Consider the following 21,931-nt stretch of genomic DNA (forward strand, 5'->3'; position numbering starts at 1 on the left):
TAGTCATTTGTCCTTTTACTTTTTTTTTCTTTAATGGAATTTTTTATGGTTAATTATTAGTCCATTAGTCCATTTATTCATATATATATTCAGGTATACTGTTATTTCCGCTATAGCCCTCATTACAGCTGTGCTTTACAGCAAACGGTTACAACTAATACTTCCTGATCCCACACAGTCATGCCACAATTATAGCTATTGCGTAACATTTAAAAACAACAAAAGATATGGAGTAGCCATATCAATGAATATTGACCTTTGGGGCATTCACCTCAAGGCATACAGGTTTCAGCAGGCATCATAAAGTGGCATATTTATTGAGTTGAGTTTCACCAGTGTGTCCTAATGTTAGTATCATTGGTCCATGCCTGTAATGCACACTATATTGCTATAGTATAGTATAGTATATATACACTATATTTATTTTTAGCTCACCAAATGAAGCTAAAAAGCATCCATTGCTTAATATTTTCAGTGTGTTGGAATTTGACCTCCGTCGCTCATTGTGTGGACACTAATAAGATTACAATTAGTAAAATGACAGCGAGCCACGTTAACATAAAACTTGACCTCTTTCTGCGAGGTCAGCTGAACCCTTTGTGGCCGTCTGAGGGTTCTGAAGCCAGGCGGGGTGGTGGTGGGGGCTCAGTCCTCCCCTCCTCCCATTTAGCATCAATTATGAGGAGGACAGATGAGGTGGAAGTCCACAGTGCCCTGCTCAGTAGATCCTGGGTGGTCAGCTCTCCTCCACTCCTCCACCCCTTCACTCCTCCACCCTGCCTTCCTTTGCCCCGGTGATGGCCCGGGCCCTTTCATCTACTTGGCCGGCAAACATGATTATTGCTATTTGTCCACCAGGGCCGGGGTCAGGAGTAGCTTATTTAGTTACTTAGCTGGACTGTGGCGGTCCCTCGGAGAGGGCGCCGGGGAGGGGAGGGTGCTGCCGTGGTCCGAGGGGTGTGAAAGCGGAGGCCGGGGTCCTCAGGGGCGCGAGGCCTTTATCCAGGCCTGTCACGTCCCGCTGAATGCTAAAGACGCAAGTAGCCACAGGCATGTCATTGCCTTCACAGGGTGTGTGTGTGTGTGTGTGTGTGTGTGTGTGTGTGTGTGTGTGTGTGTGTGTGTGTGTGTGTGTGTGTGTGTGTGTGTGTGTGTGTGTGTGTGTGTGTGTGTGTGTGTGTGTGTGTGTGTGTGTGTGTGTGTGTGTGTGTGTGTGTGTGTGTGTGTGTGTGTGTGTGTGTGTGTGTGTGTGTGTCTGTCTGTCTGTCTGTCTGTCTGTCTGTGTCTGTCTGTGTCTTATCTTGTGTATGTTATCAGTGAGTGGCCACATTTATGTGGGAAAAAGGCAAGTCCATTTTCTGACTGTGCGCCTGGTCCAGCACGGTCCATCCTTTGGTTCCGTGCCCCCTCTCCTCATGCTAATCCACTGTCTCCTACCATTCTCCGCCTCAAAGGAGTTTCCGTTAGGTGTTCTGACAGGTACTTCACCGTGGTTCCACCGCGGCCTTTTCAGACGTCTCCGATAGATTGGCACAACAAAAGAGCCCCAGTCTTTGAGTCGTGGCCCCCCCACCCCCCACCTCAACACACACACACACACACACACACACACACACACACACACACCAGGGCTGCCACCGGAGAGCTGGTTTCATAATAACACACACAATTAGTTCTGCATGGCGGCGTCTCGCGCTGCCTCTCCCCGTGGGCCCGCTGGCAATTACGCCGCAGCAGGGAACGCACAGCGAGAAAGCCAAAATATGAGAGAAATGTAAACCAGCGGCCCAAAGCGGGGAGGAAAATAGCAGCGTTCCCGGGAATAACAAAGATCGACTTTGCAGGGTGAGGGACATGGCCTACCGCTGATTTGAACTAGATGAAAGTTGTTTGAAATCTTTTCCTAATCATTGAAATTGAAAAAAGGGCATGTATGGCCTATTGTGACAGGTGACAGGAGTGTGTGTGTGTGTGTGTGTGTGTGTGTGTGTGTGTGTGTGTGTGTGTGTGTGTGTGTGTGTGTGTGTGTGTGTGTGTGTGTGTGTGTGTGTGTGTGTGTGTGTGTGTGTGCGCGGGTGTGCGGGTCCGGGTCCGTAGGTGTGTGTGAGATTTGGTTAGAGCTGGGTTGATCCACTTGTCACTTGTGCTGTGAGTTAAGGAATTGTTAGCCATCAAAAGAATGTGACACATGGAGCACGGAGCATTCCTTTGATTTTCCAAACAACAGCTTCTAGGGACTTTTCCTCCTCCAAACTATTTGAAACAGCTGCAGATGCTGGTGGAAGTCAAGCTTATTTTGCGAAATTTGACCAACGGCACAGCCACCGATAGGGATGGCTTTCAACACCACCCCCACATACATATTTAATTTGTCACTTGCCGATTCAGTTGGTTTTTCCGTAGTAATGGAACTGATACAGAGGGTTAAAAAGCTACCAGCTTGAATGGGTTTTGCTGTTATAGATTCTAGATAAATTCAGAATAGATAAATCAGATTAACCTCGAATGGTAATACGCTAGTTGACTGAATACAGTGTATTATTTTACCATTTAATTTGATCCAAACGCAAAAGTATTTAGCAGATACATATCATAACAAAATATTCAGCAATGGTACAAGAATACATCTGTGTTTGTACATGTTTGCTAAGACAAGAAATGGCATGGTCAATTATTTGGTTCTGTCAGCATTAACACACACACCAAACTTGCTTACACAGAACATATTTTTCTTGAGGTTCGAAGGTGAGTTGTTTATGTGTGCATGATATGCCTGATATTCCAGTTCTCTTAAGTGTGTGTGTGTGTGCATGTGCGTGCATGCGTGTGTGCGTGTGTGTGTGTGTGTGTGCGTGTGTGTGTGTGTGCGTGTGTGTGTGTGTGCGTGTGTGTGTGTGTGTGCGTGTGTGTGCGTGTGTGTGTGTGCGTGTGTGTGTGCGCGTGTGTGTGCGCGTGTGAGAGAGTGCTCTCCGCTGTGGCGGCCCTGCTGACACACCGCAGGCCCTTTGCTCCACACGTGGCTATCAGGCCTGTCATCTTTAGCAGCTCGGCAGTAAGTTTTACACTCTTAGACCACGCTCCTACTCCAGCAAGTATTTTATGCTGTTATTGCCATTGGGCCTCACCAACACTAGACCTCCCAGAAGTAGCAGTTGCTACTGAGAAACGAAGAGACTTAATCTGTCATTGTCTTCATATGTCTTCATTGTACTAGAGGAATAGGGAGATTGTTACTTTAGCTATTTTAAGCTCTGTTTCCAGGAACTCTTACCTTCATCCACTCCGTTCACTTTTTTAATGTCCCGTCCTCCATCCCCCCTGTGAACATTTAGAAACCCCATCATGCGCTGATGAGGAAAAAGGAGTACATTCAAATGAATAAAGAAGATTTATTGACCCTAACATTGTCTAGTGTTGCCAAAGCATTTGAGCTGGGTTAGGTACATCAGATACATCAAATGGGAAGGGGAGTGTGGGAAACAAAGCCAGCGCATATATATATATATATATATATATATATATGCGCGCTTGCTTGTGTGTGTGTGTGTGTGTGTGTGTACATGTGTTTGGATTCACTTAGAAATGTCCTTGTTTCCATCATTGATGTTGTAAATGACTGTTGTAGAAAGAAATGGCTGATCTTTAATGCAATATCTACATTGCCCATTATCAGCAAGCATTCATCCAATGTTCCAAAGGCACATTCTGTTTACTAATCTGGTATCATTTTAAAAGCCTAACTGAGAAAACATTGGACAACCCTTTTGCAATTAAGCGCATAATCTAATCTGACAACTGCTGTCCTGATTAAAAAAACAATGCAACTGATCTCAGCTGGTATTCTGTCTATAATTGAGTGGAATGGAAATTTCTAAGTGACCCCAAACTTTTGAACAGCAGTGTACAGTATATCTAGATGAAGGAAATGCATCAGCAGTCCCTTAGTTCATGGCATGCATACACTTATTGCGTAGTGAGGAGAAGCTATGTTTCGTTTTCTCCAGAGAAGTGTGAAAGACTCTCGTCATCGCTCCCTTGCAGGAACTCAGGGAGGACATTGTCAATCTTTTTCCAAATAGTTTCTCGTAATGTTCTCATATATTATGGACTGTGTCAGGAAGTGTTTCTCTGTTTCTCTTGTGTCTTGTTCACAGTGGGGGCACAGTCTGCTTTCTCTCAGCACAGCAGCCATGTTTGGCTCAGCCTCTCCACCTGCATGGCCAGACTGTTAAAGCAGTATATCAGCACATCAGTAGGAATGCTTAGTAACACTGCAGCTGGGTCAGCTTGTTGTCAGTTGTCATTGTGTTTTACAAGTTTATATTAACTTTAGTATTTAAACATTAGACAGATTGACAAAGAATCAGCTGGAGATTCTTATTCTGTTGTTGAAACGCTAAGCCTGGGTTTCGTGAGTGATTGCAAATACTTGTGTTTATATGTTGTGTTTGTGCTTCAGTGAATGCACATGGAAAGGCATTTTGTCCATCGCTGATGGGGAAGAGAGGCTCTCATGGGATCTGGTATATCCATTAGGCAAACCACACAAGCTAAGCAAAATGCAGAAAGCCTGAAGAAGCCTGATATGAGGGCCCTCCATGAGCTCAGAGCCCCCCCACATGTGGAGTGTCCTTCTCTAAGCTCTTCCTCTGTCTCTCCCCTCCTGCAGGTATGATGGTGGTGATCGTGCTGCTGCTGATCGCTATAATCATGGTGGCTGTGTGGCCCACCAGCTAATGAAGAGGTCACGGAAGACCACTGGATGTCTTTTTGTTTTACCGCCGCAACATCAATCAGCAAGGATAGCAGGAGTTTTGGGCTTGTATGGGTCGAAATCTGTACAGAGGCCCAGTCCTACTTTCCTCGTCTACTCTTCCTTCGTACTGTACAAACTCGTTGCCCTTCATTTGCCCTCCTTGTGAAAATGAAGGAAAAGTGCTGCTGGCCAACCCTGATGCCAAGGAGTGGGGGGACTGTGCGAGATGCCAACGCAGCAAGGTTTTGATTCCTTAAACGGCTGTTGTTTGGTTTTGAGGGCGGCAGCAGCCCTTGCGACTGCCCAAGCAATACAATACCCTCACCACTTCTGTCTGAGAGCACAGGTTGGTAATTCCACTTGCTTAGCAATACTGGTCTCATGTGGTATGCCATGTTAAATCGTTTGTCCTGAAATTTTATAATGTTTTTGGAGAAACATCCAAAACAAACCTAGGCGTTTTGTTGCTAACCAGACTGTTTCACTTTCTGTAAATCAATTTAGCTTGGTGGTTCTAATTTCTAATAAACACATTTTACAGTTACTCTAACCCTGTACCCTGTCTACCGCTTACTTTTATAACAAGTCCCCATTAATTCAATTAAACTGTGAAGAAACTGAATCATTTGGAGGAAAATGCAAGGACGTGTAATTTGGTATCTAAAGTTAGATATAAGGAAGCGGATGCTTCTCCATATGGAGTGACGTGGTGTCATTGGAACTCATCCTCATCCTTCAGCTCTGTCTCAGGTGAGCCACATATGGGACTGTGGACAGGTGTGTGTGTGTGTGTGTGTGTGTGTGTGTGTGTGTGTGTGTGTGTGTGTGTGTGTGTGTGTGTGTGTGTGTGTGTGTGTGTGTGTGTGTGTTCATCCCGCCCCAGACTGCCCTCAAGGACTCACACTAGCACAATCAGCGCTCTGTCTACCACACAATGACGACAGAGGAGGTCGAGGACCCTAGTGAAATAAAAGGGTTTATTTTCAACCGAATTGCTGGATTTAGTTCTATGCTCGATGCTCAGTAGTTATCATCTCAGACACCCCAACCCCCCATCCCACCCCTCCCCTAATCTGGTTTGGAATCACAACCATCTAAACAACCATAAAAGGTAATAAAAAAGGCAAATAACAAAATCCACACTGTCTTGAGTCATTAAATATTTCCATACATAAGAACCATAATATATTAGTACACATCAAACAACATTGCAGACTTTCTTGCATTGGCCACAGCTAAATTTACAAGTCAGTATGAAACAAAAAGCAACTGCCGGTCATATGGAGAACCAGGACACTGTCATCTCATTGCTTGAAAGAACGACTGATCTAAAATTTACATCGTGGTATTACAGGTACAAAAATGAGTTTGTGATTTGATTACATATCTAGTGGCAAACATTAATACATTTACATATGATACTGTAGTTGATGAATATAGAGATGAGGGCAGTAACATGTCAGTCTATGTATAAATATTACATCTTATACCTTTGTGTTTCATCATTGCAATGACAGCAGTACATAGCATATGTGTGTATATATATATATATATATATAGAGATATATATATATGAATGATCTGTACAAGTCCAAATTTCCACTTCAGATTCCTTTTGCCCATGCTTGCCTGCGTCACGGTATCACGTTGGTGCGTCTCCAGCTGAAGTGGAAGTGTGTCGTCTTTTAATAAGGTCCAGCTACTTAACATGTCTGACATAATTATTGTAATCAATACTTGACACTGGAACTGGAAATCAATATGGGGCATTAAGAACTCATCTTTCACATCCTCTTTAGTGCTGCGAAATGGCAAGACAAAACAAATGTGAATGACTGGTGTGCTCAATCTAGAAGTAAAAATGTGAAAATCAGGACATTCATGGTGTAAAATAATGCCCTTGAGGACTCCAGAGATGTTTATTAGTGATATTTATCTGTCACCTATAATTGCCACAATACTTTCTAGCATTTTTTTAACGATTTCCACCAAATCATCATGTGCCAGATGCATATGCTGCAAAATATGTTATTAAATTCTAATTCATGCTATTAAAAAAAAAAACTATCTATACAAATTACATTTCGACTGGAAAACCATTTTTTGTGCCCTGAGGAAAGCTTACACTACCTCTCACATCGCACAAATGGTCTTATATTTTATTGGCAAAATAGACAAATATATATAAATATAAACGGATTAAGCAAGCTTAATAGTACTCAGACAGACTTTCAAACTCCCCTCACAGTGGCAGCTCAAATAAATATGTGCACTGTGTTTTTATTTATGGTTTGAAATAACTCCAAATTGTTTGAAATGTTTGCAAATGTTTATGCTCCGGTAGAGAGAACTGGAAACGGTCATTCCAGCATTGAGAAGTCTGCTTATTTAGACCAAGGGTCTGGGTGTTTTTCAGTTTCAAAGCTTTCTTTCTTAAGCTTTCTACTATTATTGATATTATTTGACTATATTGTTTGTAAAACAAATACCAGTGATACCAATGATGATTTCTAACAAGAATTAAAAAAGAAAATACCCAGTCGGATTAAGTAGGCATATAAATGGGTTCATTGTATCCAAGTTCAATCATTTATAGCTAAGAATATTAAATTGAGGATATTACGGAGTTTCTCTGCTATGTTGAGAGTTGCTGCTCCTTTGTCTTAATTTCATGAGCTTGTACTTGCTGTTCATGGCATGGCAGATCCCCTGTTATATGGCACCCATAGCAACTGCAGAGTTTTTAGTCATTTTACAAGCACAGGTTACAACTGAAAATACTCTGTGTGGTTACACAATATATACACACCTTGAAAATATAACAAAGCAAACTCCCCAAATCGGTGGGACCAGAACTGGCTTCAATTCCATCAGAGCTCCACAAATTCAGCAGTGAATCAACACTCTGATCCACAGGTGAGCTTTTGGAGCTGCCTTGACAACCAACTCTGTTAAGCAACAGCGCTGGTTTGATTAACCTCTGACAATGTCCACAGGTTGTCTTTTTAGTTTTTTTTTCCAACCTTGAAATGGTTGCAGCCATAGGAAACAAATGCACAGCGATATAAATACATCATCAACAGATAAAAAAAAGAAGAAAGGAAATTATATTATGGTCAGTCGTTCTCCTGGTGCTACCAAGAATCATCGTAAGTGTCCATAGCAGTGAAAAAAGTTTCCTTGTCAGTCCTTTTTGTACGGATGGAAATTAAGTAATCCAAAAACACTGTTGAGATTAGTGGCCAAAGAGCAGCACCAATTAAAACTTACATGCAGTTATGAACTATACATAAGGGCTTGGATGGTCAGCAGTTATGAACTATAAGGGCTTGGATGGTCAGCCCTAAACAACAACTTTCATTTGAACTTCTTGCCCCCACCTCACCCTAAATACTGACTGCCTCACCAGACAAAACAAACAAAACTGTGTTTATGAATGTCCAATGTTTATGTCTAATAGAGACTAATGTTATGCTTATAAAGGGCCATGAACGTCTTAACTCCATGTGCCCTTTGTCATCAAACCCATGTAATGTAGATGCAGAAATGACTGAAGGACAAAACTCTTTTTATGCAACTTGGTGGTACTCTAGGAGTGTGTGTCTGTTGTATAGGATTAGCCTAATACATAATAATTGTACCACCATAATTTGAATAGAACGATTTATTATAAATAAATATTGTGATAAAACTGTTTTGTAATCATGACATCTGAAAAACTGGTGATGAAGTAAGAATGTGAAAACACTCCACAGTTTCTGTCGTCTTAGTAGAAACGCAGATTTATCTCCTCCCAGCAGATTTTACATCTTCAATATGCTCACTTACTGGCCAGTTGGTGAAAGAGTTTGTTGCAATGGCTTGCTTTGTGTTTCATTAGCAGTGGGAAAATGTTTCAATGACATTGATTCAAGACATATTGAAGCTGAGAGAAAACTCCACTGGGTAGCCTACTAAATGGGTTTGGGTAAGTATACTGTAGGTGCAAACTCCACTGGGTACTAAATGGGTTTGGGTAAGTATACTGTAGGTGCAAACTCCACTGGGTACTAAATGGGTTTGGGTAAGTATACTGTAGGTGCAAACTCAGCAAAATCCACATGACAGAATGCAATCTTGAAGAAAATGATAAACAATATGACAAGAAAATACAAGGTGAGCTCCTTCACAAAAAAAGTTCCTATTTCAAATATCATCCTAATAATCTCTTCATGCCTCCACTCAAAGCAGCAACGGTCAATCCCTCTCTCCTTCTCTCTCTCTCTCTCTCCCACTGTCCGTCTCTCTGTCTCTCTGTCTCTCCGTCTCTCCATTTCTCCTCTTCCTTAATCCCTCCGTCCAGCTCTGAGTTGTCCCCCCTCGTCGACCCGCTTGTCTTCTCCGCGTCCCCTAGGCCTTCTTGCACTTGCCTTTCTTCTCCCGCTGCTGGAACTTCCTGAGCCTCCGGGCCCACGTGTCCCTCCACTGGATGACCAGGCTGCCCTTGTCCGCCACCACCCCGCTCTGGCCTGGCGAGTCCTCGTCGTTGCCCAGCAGCAGGTACTTCTTGCCGGGCTTGATCTTGGGGCATTTGCAGGCCACGTCCTTGGCGCGCACCCACAGGAACTGGTCCCCGCGTCGGATTCGGCTCTCGCCCTGCTTGTAGACGGAGATGATGTTGACGGTGAACTTCCACCATTCGCCCGCCTTGTCCGCCTTCAGGATGTGAACCTGGACGGCTGTTGACAGAGCGAGAAAAGTGGGTGAGAATTCAGGAATTGTTTACTTAATAATGGCACATCATGGGAGAGTATTTAATCTTAATTATACAGTGTATTTTTTGAATAAACAGTTTTTATTGGCGTAACATTTGAGACAAACTAGCGGTATGATAATTAACAGTAATTATATGAGGGCAGGTAATTCTAGTGTTTATATCTCCCAAAATAGACTTTTGATTATTTAATGTCAGTGTAGATAACTGTATGCATAATTATATGACTAAACTTTGTTGTTGTTGTGAATCTGGACAGATGAAAGAGTAAAGTACAGACAGAGAAGTTCCGCATCATTTCATTATTTCATGTTGATACAAAACATGAGGCAGCATTAGGTGAGTTTATCATGTGAATTCAAAAGTAGGAGAGTGTGAGTGCTAGGTGCCAGTGTCTTCCCGGCATATGAGCATTCCTTCCTTGTGGTGACCTCTGTCCTGTCTGTGTGGCCCAACACATTCTTTTCCTCAGCTGCAGTTGCCATGGCCATTACAGCTGGGAATATATCTGTCAACAATGGAAACTCACAAACGCCTGTCTATGTCATAAATTTCCCCTGTAATAGTTTCTTTTCCGAAATCAAAGTTTCCTAAAACAATGACAAAAACTCCGGAGATAGCAATGGAGCATATTGGGATAACTTGTAAGACATCCCACATTTTTGGAATAGGATTTTTTTTTTTTTTTTTTAGGAATGGAACAGAAAATGCAGCATTAAAATCTTTAAGGTGCAGAAGAACATTTACAATCCCAATTACTGATTTACTGATCATTGTCCCAAATACCCCCAGACATATGTGTTCCCACCCAACCCCCAGTGTGTACACACACACACACACACACACACACACACACACACACACCTGAGCCCAAACTAACAAAAGTAGGTTATCTAAGCTAGATAGACTTGCACAAGAGGACTTCCTGAATAACAATGAAATGTGCACATCAGCAAACCTCATCATACCACTGTCTGTGCTTTTGTCTTTTGAGGGAATGTGAGAGAATACGAGTGAACGGCTAACCACTGCACGAAGAGACCTGTTGGCATCTCTACTGCTCCTTCACAGCCTTGACATCTAGCTATGCATCTGTAGGGCCCTCTCCAGAGGCAAGCTGTTCATCTGCTCGACATGGAAAAGGAGAGGGGGTGGCGGGTGTGTGTGTGTGTGTGTGTGTGTGTGTGTGTGTGTGTGTGTGTGTGTGTGTGGGGCTGGAAACGGTGCTTTATCTTCCCGGCATAGTTTGCTCTGTGCAGTGCCAGAGCAAGCGTGCGAGCATTCCAGCTGATGTCCTTTTTCTCGTCTCTTGTCTGGTCTCTCTCCCCCGGCGAACAAGACCATCCTTTCAGAGCCAGACCCCTGTGTTTGTGCGTCTCGCCGATGTCCATTTGGACCCTGTTTGTTCTCGTCTACTGCCGGAGACCCCTGTGCTAACTGGTGCGGGCCCAGCCATGGCAAGAGCTCCTGCTGTCTACAGGCCTTCTGCTATTAGCATTACCGCCAGAGGTGGTACTCCTGGTATTTGGCTCTGCGCTCCCAATGGAACTTCTAACTTTCTTTCTCTCTCTTGCTCTCTTTCTCTTTTTCTCTCTCTCTCTCTTTCTCTCTCTCGACTCGACTCGTAGCGGTCTGGTCTGACGATTATCAGAACACTGCGTCTTGCACATTTCTTTAATTACAGGATGAGTGGGTGATTATGAAAGCTGGCCCCGAAGCTCATTAAGTTCCCTCATGAGAAAATAACATCCGCCTTTTGGAGCCTATGCTGGAGCCTATGCTGTGGTTTGTGTTCTCGCTTGTGAACTCCATGGTGGGAGAGTTCTGTGCGCGCTGATACCGACGCAGTTGACTCATGCCCTCTGTGTTTCCTCCTGGCCCCTGGCCCTCCACCAGCCCCTGACTGTAACTGGAGATACTCACTAGGCCTCGGGTGTCCTCTCTCCGCGGAAAGTGCTAGAAGCACTGCGTCACCTCCATTATTTATGCTCCTGGAAGTGGTTCGTGCTGTAATTTGAATAGGGAGTCGAGGATCTCTGGGAAAAGGAGGGAGATGGGTGGGTGGGTGGGGGAGTGGATGGTGAGAAAGCTGCTCTGTCATACCTCACGATTAATAGGTGGCTTAAGACACTGAGAGCCGAGCGAGGGAGAGGGGGAGAGAGAGAGAGAGAGAGACGAGGATAACCCGAGGAAAGAGAAAACAGTGCACTCGTGTCCCTCTTGCTGAGTGAAGTGTTGTGGTTGTCCATTTTATCCGAGCGATAAATCTGGACAAGTCCTCTAGCTGTCCAGGTAGAGGCGGCGGGTCCTACTCGTTGTCAGTATATCACTCTGAATATCTAATCATGTGGCTGTAATGGTCTATCTGCTGTTTTATCTCAGTGTGCATTTATGGATTTACTTAGCACAGCATTAGCTGATAAGATAAAGAGACATGGTAAAACCATAAGAGACATAGTTAGACACTGATATAGAACCATCTCTTGCCCACGTCCTCATTAAACTGCATTACTACGGCACCAGTGAGTGCTATTCCTCTCATTAGGCGTGAGAGTAACTGTGAATAATGTTACAGGTATTAACAGGTATTTCATGAATCATATTTAAGTATGATTAAATATTAAATATTATGTAAATTATGATATTAATATTAAATGCCAGATGGGCACTCCAAAACAAAGAGCATCCAGAGATCAGGACATCAGCTCTACTGGGCTCAGGCATGAAATATACATAGACTGCCTCCATGACTTATGGCAGTGAATCCTAATCACCCTCTTTTCTCTGAGACCCCCCCCCCCCCGGACAGACGTCCAGTCGTGTAGCCGTAATCTGGCTGCCCCGTGGGCTCCTCCGGGCTCAGCTGCTCTCTGTCCGTCCCCGCTGCGCTCTCTCGTGGAGCGTGCTGTGTTGCCCCTCGCCCTGCGCCCACCCCCAGCTCGGAAGGGATCGCTTACGCGCAGGAGGGTCCTCTCCCGAGCAGCGCTGGCCTCGCCGGGACACTTAAGAAAAAGACCCTCCTGTGGTGCAGCGAGGGGGCTGCCCCAGGGCGGCGCCCAGGCCGAGGGGAAGAGGAGTGGACCGGGTCCAGGCCCCGGCGGGCGGCGTGCCACAGCGCTGGTCAGGACAGAGTGCTGTGCCGCAGTAGGGGAGTCGCGGGGGGAAATGGGAAGTCATTTGTAATTAAGGAGGACTGTGAGACAGCCAGCAGTGGGGGCCCACCCCTCCCCCCCTACACAAGGCCATCTGATGCCAGTGGGCACACGTGTGTGTGTGTGTGTGTGGAGTGTGTGAGAGAAAGAGAGAGAAAGAGAGACCCCCAACACACACATACACACACACACCTCCCTAAAGCCTGCAGGTGGGCTGACAGCCTGAAGGCGCTGAGACGGCCCAGTAGTGGCCCCCTGCAGGCGTGCGTGAGGTGCATGATGCCAGGCTCCCCTCTCCCCAGCACGCCCCGCACACTCCACATGAGGGAGACAACTCTAAACTCTGCCCAGGGAACACACACACTTCCACAGGCCTGATGCTTTCATCATGCAAGTGATTAAAACTCCCCAGTCACTGACCACAAAGCCGCCCACGGTAACAGGTAAAGCACCGTTTAACATTTACCAGATCACTTTTTCTCCCACATGTAAGGCTTGGTGCTGTTGTGCAATGCCTTTAAAAACTCCCTTTAGAACATCACTATCCAAAACGACAATGATGAACTTTCACTTATTTCCACACTGAAGGTGATGTATTGTTAAAAAACGTGGAAGAGTGCACAGCAGTCATCACTTAATTGTGGTGTGTGAGGCCAAGTGTGTGTGTGAGTGTGTGTGTGTGTGTGAGTGTGTGTGTGTGTGTGTGTGGGGAAGGGGGTCTGTAAGTGGGGGTCTCTTCGCACCTTTGTGGGTCTGCGGAGTGAGAATAGGGGTCGGGTTCCACGTGATTGGAGATGCATGTTCCATATCATAGCGTGGAGTGCACTGATGTCAAACTAATGGAAGGATTTAGCAGCCAGAACCGCTCCACATGTGGAACTCCACAGAGGGGAAATATTTAGGGGAGTGAGTCACAGACTCAATCACAGGTAGGGATTTACCAACACACACACACACAGAGTGAGACAGACACACACACAGGCACACACACACACACCCACACACACACAGACACACACACCACAGACACACACACACACAGGCACACACACACACAGGCATACACACACCACAGACACACACACCACAGACACACACACCACAGACACACACACCACAGACACACACACACACACACACACACACACACACACACACACACACACACAGACACAGACACACACAGACACACACACACACACATGAAAGGTGCTTGGAAATATGTGTTCAAATAACTGTGAGAGTCCATATACGTTGTCCATTACAGCGGTAAGATAGGATCTGAAAAAGTCTTTCCTACAACAGAAATGACTTCCCATATTCATTTACATTAGTGCTGCATGAGCCTTGAGGTTGGGAATTGGGAATTTGACTTTCTATGCGTCGGCTCACATCCTGAAGTCAAGAATGTGGAAAGGTTCAACGGATCTTGCTTTAGGACAACAACAACACACCAAGTCCTCGGAGACCTCTGCTCGAGTACAGTGCGGTTCTGCACAACTGCATATCTTGGATCTGCCATCTGAGGATATCTTTAAAGGCCATCTGAAGTTTAAAAAAAATAGCTGGCGGTACCTCAAATCCAGATGTACCAACTGCATGTAATAAAGTCTGCTGAACCATTTGCAAGCACCCTTGCCATGGTTGAATGATTGACCCCCCCCCCCCTCCAACCCCCCAGGGGTAAGGAGACGAGGTCAGGAGAGCTCGTCTGATGCTTATGTGCTTTTCAATGACATGAGAACGCTGGATGGCCACAGGAATGCCTGACAGAGACGGGGTCTTCCCTTAATGAGGATCTGGGAGCCCGGCGACGTCCCCTCTGTCCGTCACAGTGCCATGGCTTGATCCGCTTTGTGCTTAACTACCTGCTGGGCTGTCCGTCACTGCTGCCCCCACCCCCCGTCCCCCCCACCTCCCTGGCCAGGCCAAATAAGCCCCTCTCTGATGGCCTTTCCTCCTGTTTGATCCTTTGACTTTCTTCTTGAAAGCTCCGAGTAAGCCGTCACTACAATAGCCCCGCACTGACCGTGCCCTGGGGAGCCACTGGGGCTGAGGAAGAATAAAGATGTAGCGCAGGACACACATCCTCTTACTTCTCAGTGTGTGTGTGTGTGTGTGTGTGTGTGTGTTTCTGTGTCTTCGTGTGTGTTTCTGTGTCTGTGTCTGTGTGTATGTGTGTGTGTGCGCACGTACATGCAAACTTATGGTTTAATGGTGCAGCGGTCGACTCACCATAATCTTTCTTGCAGTATTTCTTCATGTTGATCTTCAGCTTGCCTTTTGATGCTTTGCAGTAGGAGTCGCAATCTGCATGAGAGAGTGGACAGAGAGGACAGAGTGGACATAGAGGACAGGGGGAGAGGGAAGTGAAGTTGTGAAAAAGGAGTTTGAGCCACTTTCCAACAACCAGCGAGAAAACAACTAAAAACAACAAGAGAGCAAAGTCTAATATGAGAATTCAAGACGTGTCCTTAGATAGATATATGCCTCCCCTTAAATACCTTTGGCCTCTTGCAATACCCATCTGCCCACTTCAATTGTATTTCTCTAATAGGCTTTATGGGGCATTCAGTGGAGTGGCCCCCACACCACAGAAAAGAGGCAGACAAAAGCCCCCGCGTGCTGCAGCCTGTGTCCGTCTGTGGCCCTGCCCCTGCCCCTGCCCCTGCCGGGGGGACCTTTGTGCCGCGCCGCTCATTGTGCCCGTCCACATCTTTAGAATTTCACACAAAAAAAGTAGCCCCACGTCCACACTGTCCTGGTGGCTCGGCGGGGCTGATTAGGGCCCAATATTATGCCACCGTCTCCCCCTCTCCTGCCCACGGCTCTGTCCAGGCACCCAACGGGCGTCCCCACCCCAAACTTTTCCATCACCATCAGTGACACCCACCCGCCGCCGTCCGTACTTTATACCACCCCACCTCCAAGGCCGTGTCAGCCGTTTGGCATTTATTACACTGGGAGCACAACGTGGAGCTGAGGGTGGTGCTGAGGGTGGTGCTGGCGCTGGCTGTGTGGGGAGGGAGGAGGGGAGGGGAGGGTGGAGAGGTTGTCTGCAGACAAAGGGAAATTAGTAGCCCATGAAGCATTACCAAAAAGTCCTTTTTGGTGTCAACTCTGCCAGGGGCGGACAAATAAACACTAGGGCCCCTGCGGCCCTCCTCCTACGAGCGGCGCCGAAAAGAGCGCCAAGCGCCTGTTCCAGATCACCAGTCCAGCCAGAGATTTATGATAAATGGCCGCGCCTGCTGCCGAGCTAACTGACGCTCAACATGCTGACCTGCGTGTGAAGGCGCCAGAGGCTTTGTGCTGATTGACTGTAATGCACTGTCACCAAGCCAGGCCCAGCTCTCTGGAGCGCGTGAGCCCTGCGATACAAGGCCACATTCATTAACTTTCAAAAAAGATGAGAATCGTTCCTTCCCCAAGAAGATGAAAAATCATTCGTGCCCCACTAACTCATCTCCTTACAAATTGGAACCAGAGTGTTTCTCTTTGCCCCCCCCCCTCTCACACATTGTGTTGGTCGTCTTTTGAAGGGGATGCTGAGATAAGAGGTGGGAGAGAGGGAGAGAAAGGAGAGGCAGCTCTGGGCCGGCAGGGCCTTTCAGCGCCTCAATCTGAACAAACTGCATTGTTTTTGGGCGACCCTCGCCTGCGCCATGCCTGCCTTTTACTCTCCCTTTATATTCTGTGTGAAAGAGGTTGCCCGGGCAACAGCGGAATGACAAGAAAATGTCCTCCCCCCCCTAAAAAAAAGAGCACAGAAGTGGGGGGGGGGGGGGCGCGGGGGGGTGGGGGTGGGGGTAGTTTCGGGGTGAAGAGAGAAGACCGTTGAAGGGGAGGGTTGCTTTTCTAGTAAACCCTGAATCAGTGAAAACATGGGACAGCGCATCAAATAAAAGTAGACAGAGAGAGAGAGGGAGAGAGAGAGAGAGAGAGAGGGAGAGAGAGAGAGAGAAAGAACACTACAGATAAGAGACACACAGAGAGAGAAATACCACTAAAGAGAGAGAGCGACAGAGCGACAGAGCGACAGAGAGAGAGAGAGAGAGAGCAGCAAAGTGGAGGGAGCTGAAGAGTCCATATGGAGGCGGCCTGATTTCCATGTAAATCAGCAGTGCCTGCCATGGAAAAAGCTGCTTTTGTTTTGCTCATAACCGCCTTGATGCTGCCATGATAACTTCCCTTTGATACCCCTCACTCCCCATTAGCCAGCCTTCTAAGCAGAGCACCTCAAGATCCCCATCAAGGCCTGCGCTCCCTGCCACCAGGACACATGGACTCAGTGCAGGTCTGTCCAGCTGAAGCACTGGACTCTCCCTACTCCCCTATGCACAGCGGAAGACGTGTCGCTGAGGTGCTGAAAAGACCATGTGAATCGCTTGCTGTCTGCCTGACCGCCAGCGTCTCGCTCTCGCTCTCTCTCCCTCATGACAGCCAGTGTGTGTGTGTGTGGAAACAATCCAGTCGATTGGCTCGGCGTCTCATTCAAACGGCACTTCATCCCTGGAGCTGAGTGAGGACTCGGGGACACGGTGGCTCTGCCCTCTGTGTGTTCTTCCGCGTGTTCTCTGCGGGTGACAAGAGATACTAACCAGACCACCGCTGGGCTCCGTTGCACAGACCGGCCCCGTAACTGTAAGCTCTCTCTCTCTCTCTCTCTCTCTCTCTCTCTCTCTCTCTCTCTCTCTCTCTCTCTCTCTCTCTCTCTCCCCCCCCCCCCCTTTCCAGCCTATTGTGCCGTCGCGCTGACTCCGAATGCACTGACAACCCACCATGCTGTGCTTTTCACGGCTAACTGAGTCGGCACAACTCGGGGGGATAATGGGGGAGCGTGCGAGACCACTCACTGTACCCGGCCAGCGAGGGGGACTCGGGTGAGGCCAGACTGGTGGACTGTGGCCGGGGGGGCGGCCAGGGTCAGCGGAGCAGTGGGACATCATCGGTATCAGACAAACTGTAGCGTCGGACACACTGGGGCTGGGAACTGTCACAATGAAGTGTGAAGAACAGCACAGGGGGAAGGCTTTCTCCTCCCGCAACCAGACTGATTGAGAAACAAATTGCTGCAAATAAAGCATGTAATTAGATTATAGCCACAGAGCCCGGGGCTGGGGCTGCTGCCTGTGCTGCCGAGGAGCCTACTGAATGGGGCTGGGCCCTTTCCAGAGAGAGAGAGAGAGGGAGAGAGAGTGGGAGGGAGGGGGGGCAGACTTTTCTTTCACTTGTTCGTTTTCTCTCACACTTCAGAAGAGAAAATGGTCCATCTGTCTGTCTGAGAGAAGTCCTCCAAAGTCTAACACGTAGCACATGGAGTTTGGATGCATTATAGGCGAAGGACGGAGTGCAAATGCTTTGGGCGAGCGGAGTGTGTTTGAGGATCAGGGTTTGCTCCTCCTGTTCCAGCAAATGAGTCTTGTTTGAATCAGCGGGCAAACAGTGGAGCTGGCCAGAGGCACAACTGATAGTTTTACACGCTGACAAAACACAGTGACAGCAGGGCAGGCAGCAACATCAAACAGCATTCATTATGCTATTCTCACCACCCCACCCTGCCTCTCTCTCTCTCTCTCTCTCCCTCCCTCCCTCTCTCCCTCTCTCTTTCTCTGTTTTACTTCATCTGTTTTTCTTTCGGACAGAAAAAAAACAAGAGGACTTCGGTGGGTCCCGTTGACCCGGCGCTTAAGGTCTCCGGATGGGAAGTGCACGCGAGGGCGTGAGGAGCGCTAATCATGGTGGAAGAAAGCGTCCAGGGTGGGGCACCTCACCAGCCGTGTAAACACTTGCAGCTGGCGCTCTGCTCCGAGGAGCTCGGCACGCCGCGGGTCAGAGGGAGGAGAGAGGAGCCTCCGCGTCCTTATCGCGCTGATCGCCGAGTGCCATCACTGGCATCGTGGTCAGTGGCATCATCAGCAGCTGCTAATCTCCACTGCATAGCATTCCTCTGAAGACATCTCTTTCACTCGGTGTGTGTGTGTGTGTGTGTGTGTGTGTGTGTGTGTGTGTGTGTGTGTGTGAGTGTGTGAGTGTGAGTGTGTGTAGGACGGGAAGAGGTCTGGGGGTGGAGGGGGAGTGGCGACTCACACCATCCGTGACCTCCTGCACAATATGTGTTTTGTCTGGGCCTCGCAATCGGAGGTATTTGCCATGCATTCCACCCCTCTCCATGTGGTCAAGGGACCCATTGCTGAGGAGACAAATTAACATCCCCCATCCTCTCCTCCGTAACCCCCACCCACCCCCCACCCCCCCTCGCCTCTCTCCCTGGGCCTGGGGAGGCACCTGCTGCACAGCTGTCCCCACCCCACCCCACCCCACCCATGAGGAGTCTGCAGGTTCTCCCCCTGGCTCCCAGGCACCGGGGCATTGTGGCGCAGCCCAGGGGTGGGAGTCGGGCGGTGTGCTGATGGGGTCGGGCGGTGTGCTGATGGAGGCTGGTGGGTGGACATGGTGGGTGGGGGGTGATAAGGAGGTCCACATCTGCTACTAATCATCTATTGGATGAGATCATATTTCTTTCTTCCAATAGCTCTGCTGTCCGAAGGTGGGCTTCAGCCCTCTGCGAGACAACGTAATAAATGCAAACTCAGAGCCCTATGCCTGGGTGGTCCAACAAGTCCATTCTGATGGGAGCGCTTCAGCGTGTCTGTCTGGGTGCCACGCCTACTAATCAGATTGATTGGGGGTTTCTCCCGCATTGTTGAGCCCTCTCTGAAGGGTAAGCTTCCAAACGTGAGAATGTAGAATTTCAGCATCACGTCATAATGTTTACGTAAAATCTAGATAATCACTTAATAACATGTTTTTAATTCTGTCTATTCTAATTATTGAAACTAGCCTTCTCCATTTCCACTCCATGATGTCATATGCCGAATGTTGTGCAATAGTAAGATTAGGATTTAAAGACAGTATTGCCAGATTGTTATCCTAAGGATAGGCTTCGGATAAAATGCTTTATTTTAAGGTTATTTAAAGGCTCCCCTTGTATCTGAAAATTTTAGGATTTTAGTGGTAATGGGAGAAAATCTTAGGATAAAGATTTTGCAGTTACGCAAATCATCTCTGAAAGAACATTAGTCAACAGTAACAACAGTGTTAAAACAACAGTGTTAAAATGATAGCTACAAAAAAGGATGCAGTGTCACTAAAAAGGGATTTGCAGGCAAACTAGCTTAAAGCTTTGTTGTATTTTAGGGCCAAACCGTGAAACGCACACCCAGTGGGGGTAAATTGATGATGCCTCATCTGTGAAAGGCCTATTTGTTTGTTTTAGGTGATCTGCTGCACCACACTCTGCCTTCTCTCCTCTGTGATGCTCCAGTAGGTAAAGACAATCTGTGGGCCCCCGGGGGCCCCCGCAGTCACCAGGATCTGCCTCCAACGCCATCACAGCCAGGCCAGCGGGAAAGAGCTCGGGGAGAACTCCCAATGCCACGGAACAAGCAGGGCCGAGGGAACGGTGGAGGAAAAAAGAAGCAATGGAACAGAGTCCGGGTGAGAAAGACGGATGGAACACGAGCCGCACGGCGCGGCGCTCACACTGCTGTCAATCTAATCTGTCAGTGAAGCATTAGCGGCCTCGGAGACGCCGAACAGCTGCACATCTCTCTCACATGCTAACAATTCCTACTTTAAGAGGGCGAAGAGCGAAGAGCACTCCTCACACTGCCTCCACTGCAGGAGGGACAATTGGAAGCATTTGAGATCATTCTGGTTTCTTATACACATGTGTCCCTCCATTGACTCCTACACATTCAGGACGGTTTTAGTTTTTCTCTGTTCTTAGTCTAAAGAGCTTCGTTCAACAAGCAATTCACATATTAGTATTGTCTTCCAACAATTGGGTATTTCATAACACTTTCTCTGTGCAAACGCTGTCTGATAGATTGATGTCTGACATGATATATGGATTTCAAAATCATAATCAGAATTCAGCACATATTTTTGCCTGCAAGGGGGAGAGGCCCAAAGCTGAGCTGAGTACATGAAAGTTGAAGGAGAGGATATATTATGTATCCTCACAAAATCTTCCACAGCTGTAGACTTGATTAGCACAGGCGCCTAAAATTCTAATTCTAACCGAAAAAAAAAAAAAAATCAACAAATCAACAAATAACAAGACCCTGAGCCCTCCTGCGTCAGTGCCCTGCTGCGAGGCAGTTAGGGCTGATTAATTGGCGGAAGAGTGCAAGATTAAAGGAGTCCCATCCCAAGGCCAGCGGTAATTGATTTAATATTTATGAACTGGCACTTGAGGGGAGGCAAGTGGGATCCAATTTGAATGTGCAGAGTGCCGCCACTTGTGGAGGAGGGCACAGGGAGGAGTCTGCACCACTCCACACCAACCTTAGCATCTCTTCATCTTCAGCCAAGGAGCAGAACTAGATAACTATGTCTCATGTATTTGAATATCTTGAATTTCCCCTTGGGGATCAATAAAGTATCTATTTATTTATTTATTTATCTATTTATCTATCTATCTATCTATCTATCTATCTATCTATCTATCTATCTATCGTATCTATCGTATCGTATCTATCTATCGTATCTATCTATCTATCTATCTATCTGCATGGAGATGAATCCAGAGGTGAATAGCCTTACCATGGCCTGTTGCTTGGCTGGAGGACTAACATATCAGATATCGTGTGGTTCTGATCCACTCACCTGCTGGTTCCTCTGTACTGCTTGCAGTAGTTGTTGGTGGCGCTATCGGAATCTCTGTTGCCAGGAGAGACAGACACACAGACAGTTATGTTAAACATGCACTAAAAATGGCAAGAATAAAAGATTTCTTGCTTAACTGATGACTTAACTTGTTACGTTTGGCGCATTCAGTTGGACAATGTAACAATAAACCCTTGCACATGCACATTATTCAGTCCCAAATATCAATGGCCCAGTGGAAGGAAAACGTAGAAATACTAAACTAGTTGGGGATATAGAATGTTCTATATTGATTTCAGAATGTAGAGTGCTTGAGAGTTACTCATAGTGCTCCACTTCCTGTCAGCTTTGAAAGTCACCTCTAAGGTGTATGTCCAAGACTTGATTCTTTCAATCCTTCTTCAGAGCAATCTAGTAGGAAGTAGAGTATCTAGGAAGTGGACAGTCACAGATACTATAGTCACCCTTAACACCGAAGATGACAGATAAACGTAAAAAGTCACACCAAGTCGTAGGTCACTACAATTAACACATTAACACAAATACCACAAGCAAGTGGAAGCAAGTACAGTAACAGGCGAGACCAAAAGGAAAACA

The 21,931-nt window shown here is 46.9% G+C and overlaps 2 protein-coding genes across 2 annotated transcripts in view; one reads left to right on the forward strand and one right to left on the reverse strand.

The window, feature by feature from the left end:
* Positions 1-5,306, forward strand: part of stx8 (syntaxin 8) — a 44,681-nt gene extending 39,375 nt beyond the window's left edge. The window contains exon 8 of the mRNA XM_076294334.1: positions 4,670-5,306. Within this exon, the coding sequence (XP_076150449.1) occupies positions 4,670-4,737 (68 nt within the window). The 3' untranslated portion in view covers positions 4,738-5,306. The remainder of the gene's footprint in view (positions 1-4,669) is intronic.
* A 333-nt stretch (positions 5,307-5,639) lies between these two features.
* Positions 5,640-21,931, reverse strand: part of ntn1a (netrin 1a) — a 59,045-nt gene continuing 42,753 nt past the window's right edge. Inside the window, exons 5-7 of the mRNA XM_076294323.1 lie at positions 21,335-21,388; positions 14,897-14,971; positions 5,640-9,474 (exon numbers count right to left, since the gene is read on the reverse strand). Coding sequence (XP_076150438.1) covers positions 9,146-9,474; positions 14,897-14,971; positions 21,335-21,388 — 458 coding nt within the window. The 3' untranslated portion in view covers positions 5,640-9,145. The remainder of the gene's footprint in view (positions 9,475-14,896; positions 14,972-21,334; positions 21,389-21,931) is intronic.

Source organism: Alosa pseudoharengus, unplaced genomic scaffold, assembly GCF_046254945.1.
Source record: "Alosa pseudoharengus isolate Yale_2024_CS ecotype anadromous, Long Island Sound unplaced genomic scaffold, YU_APseudo_1.1 YU_APseudo_1.1_scf_1, whole genome shotgun sequence".
Classification (NCBI taxonomy): domain Eukaryota; kingdom Metazoa; phylum Chordata; class Actinopteri; order Clupeiformes; family Clupeidae; genus Alosa; species Alosa pseudoharengus.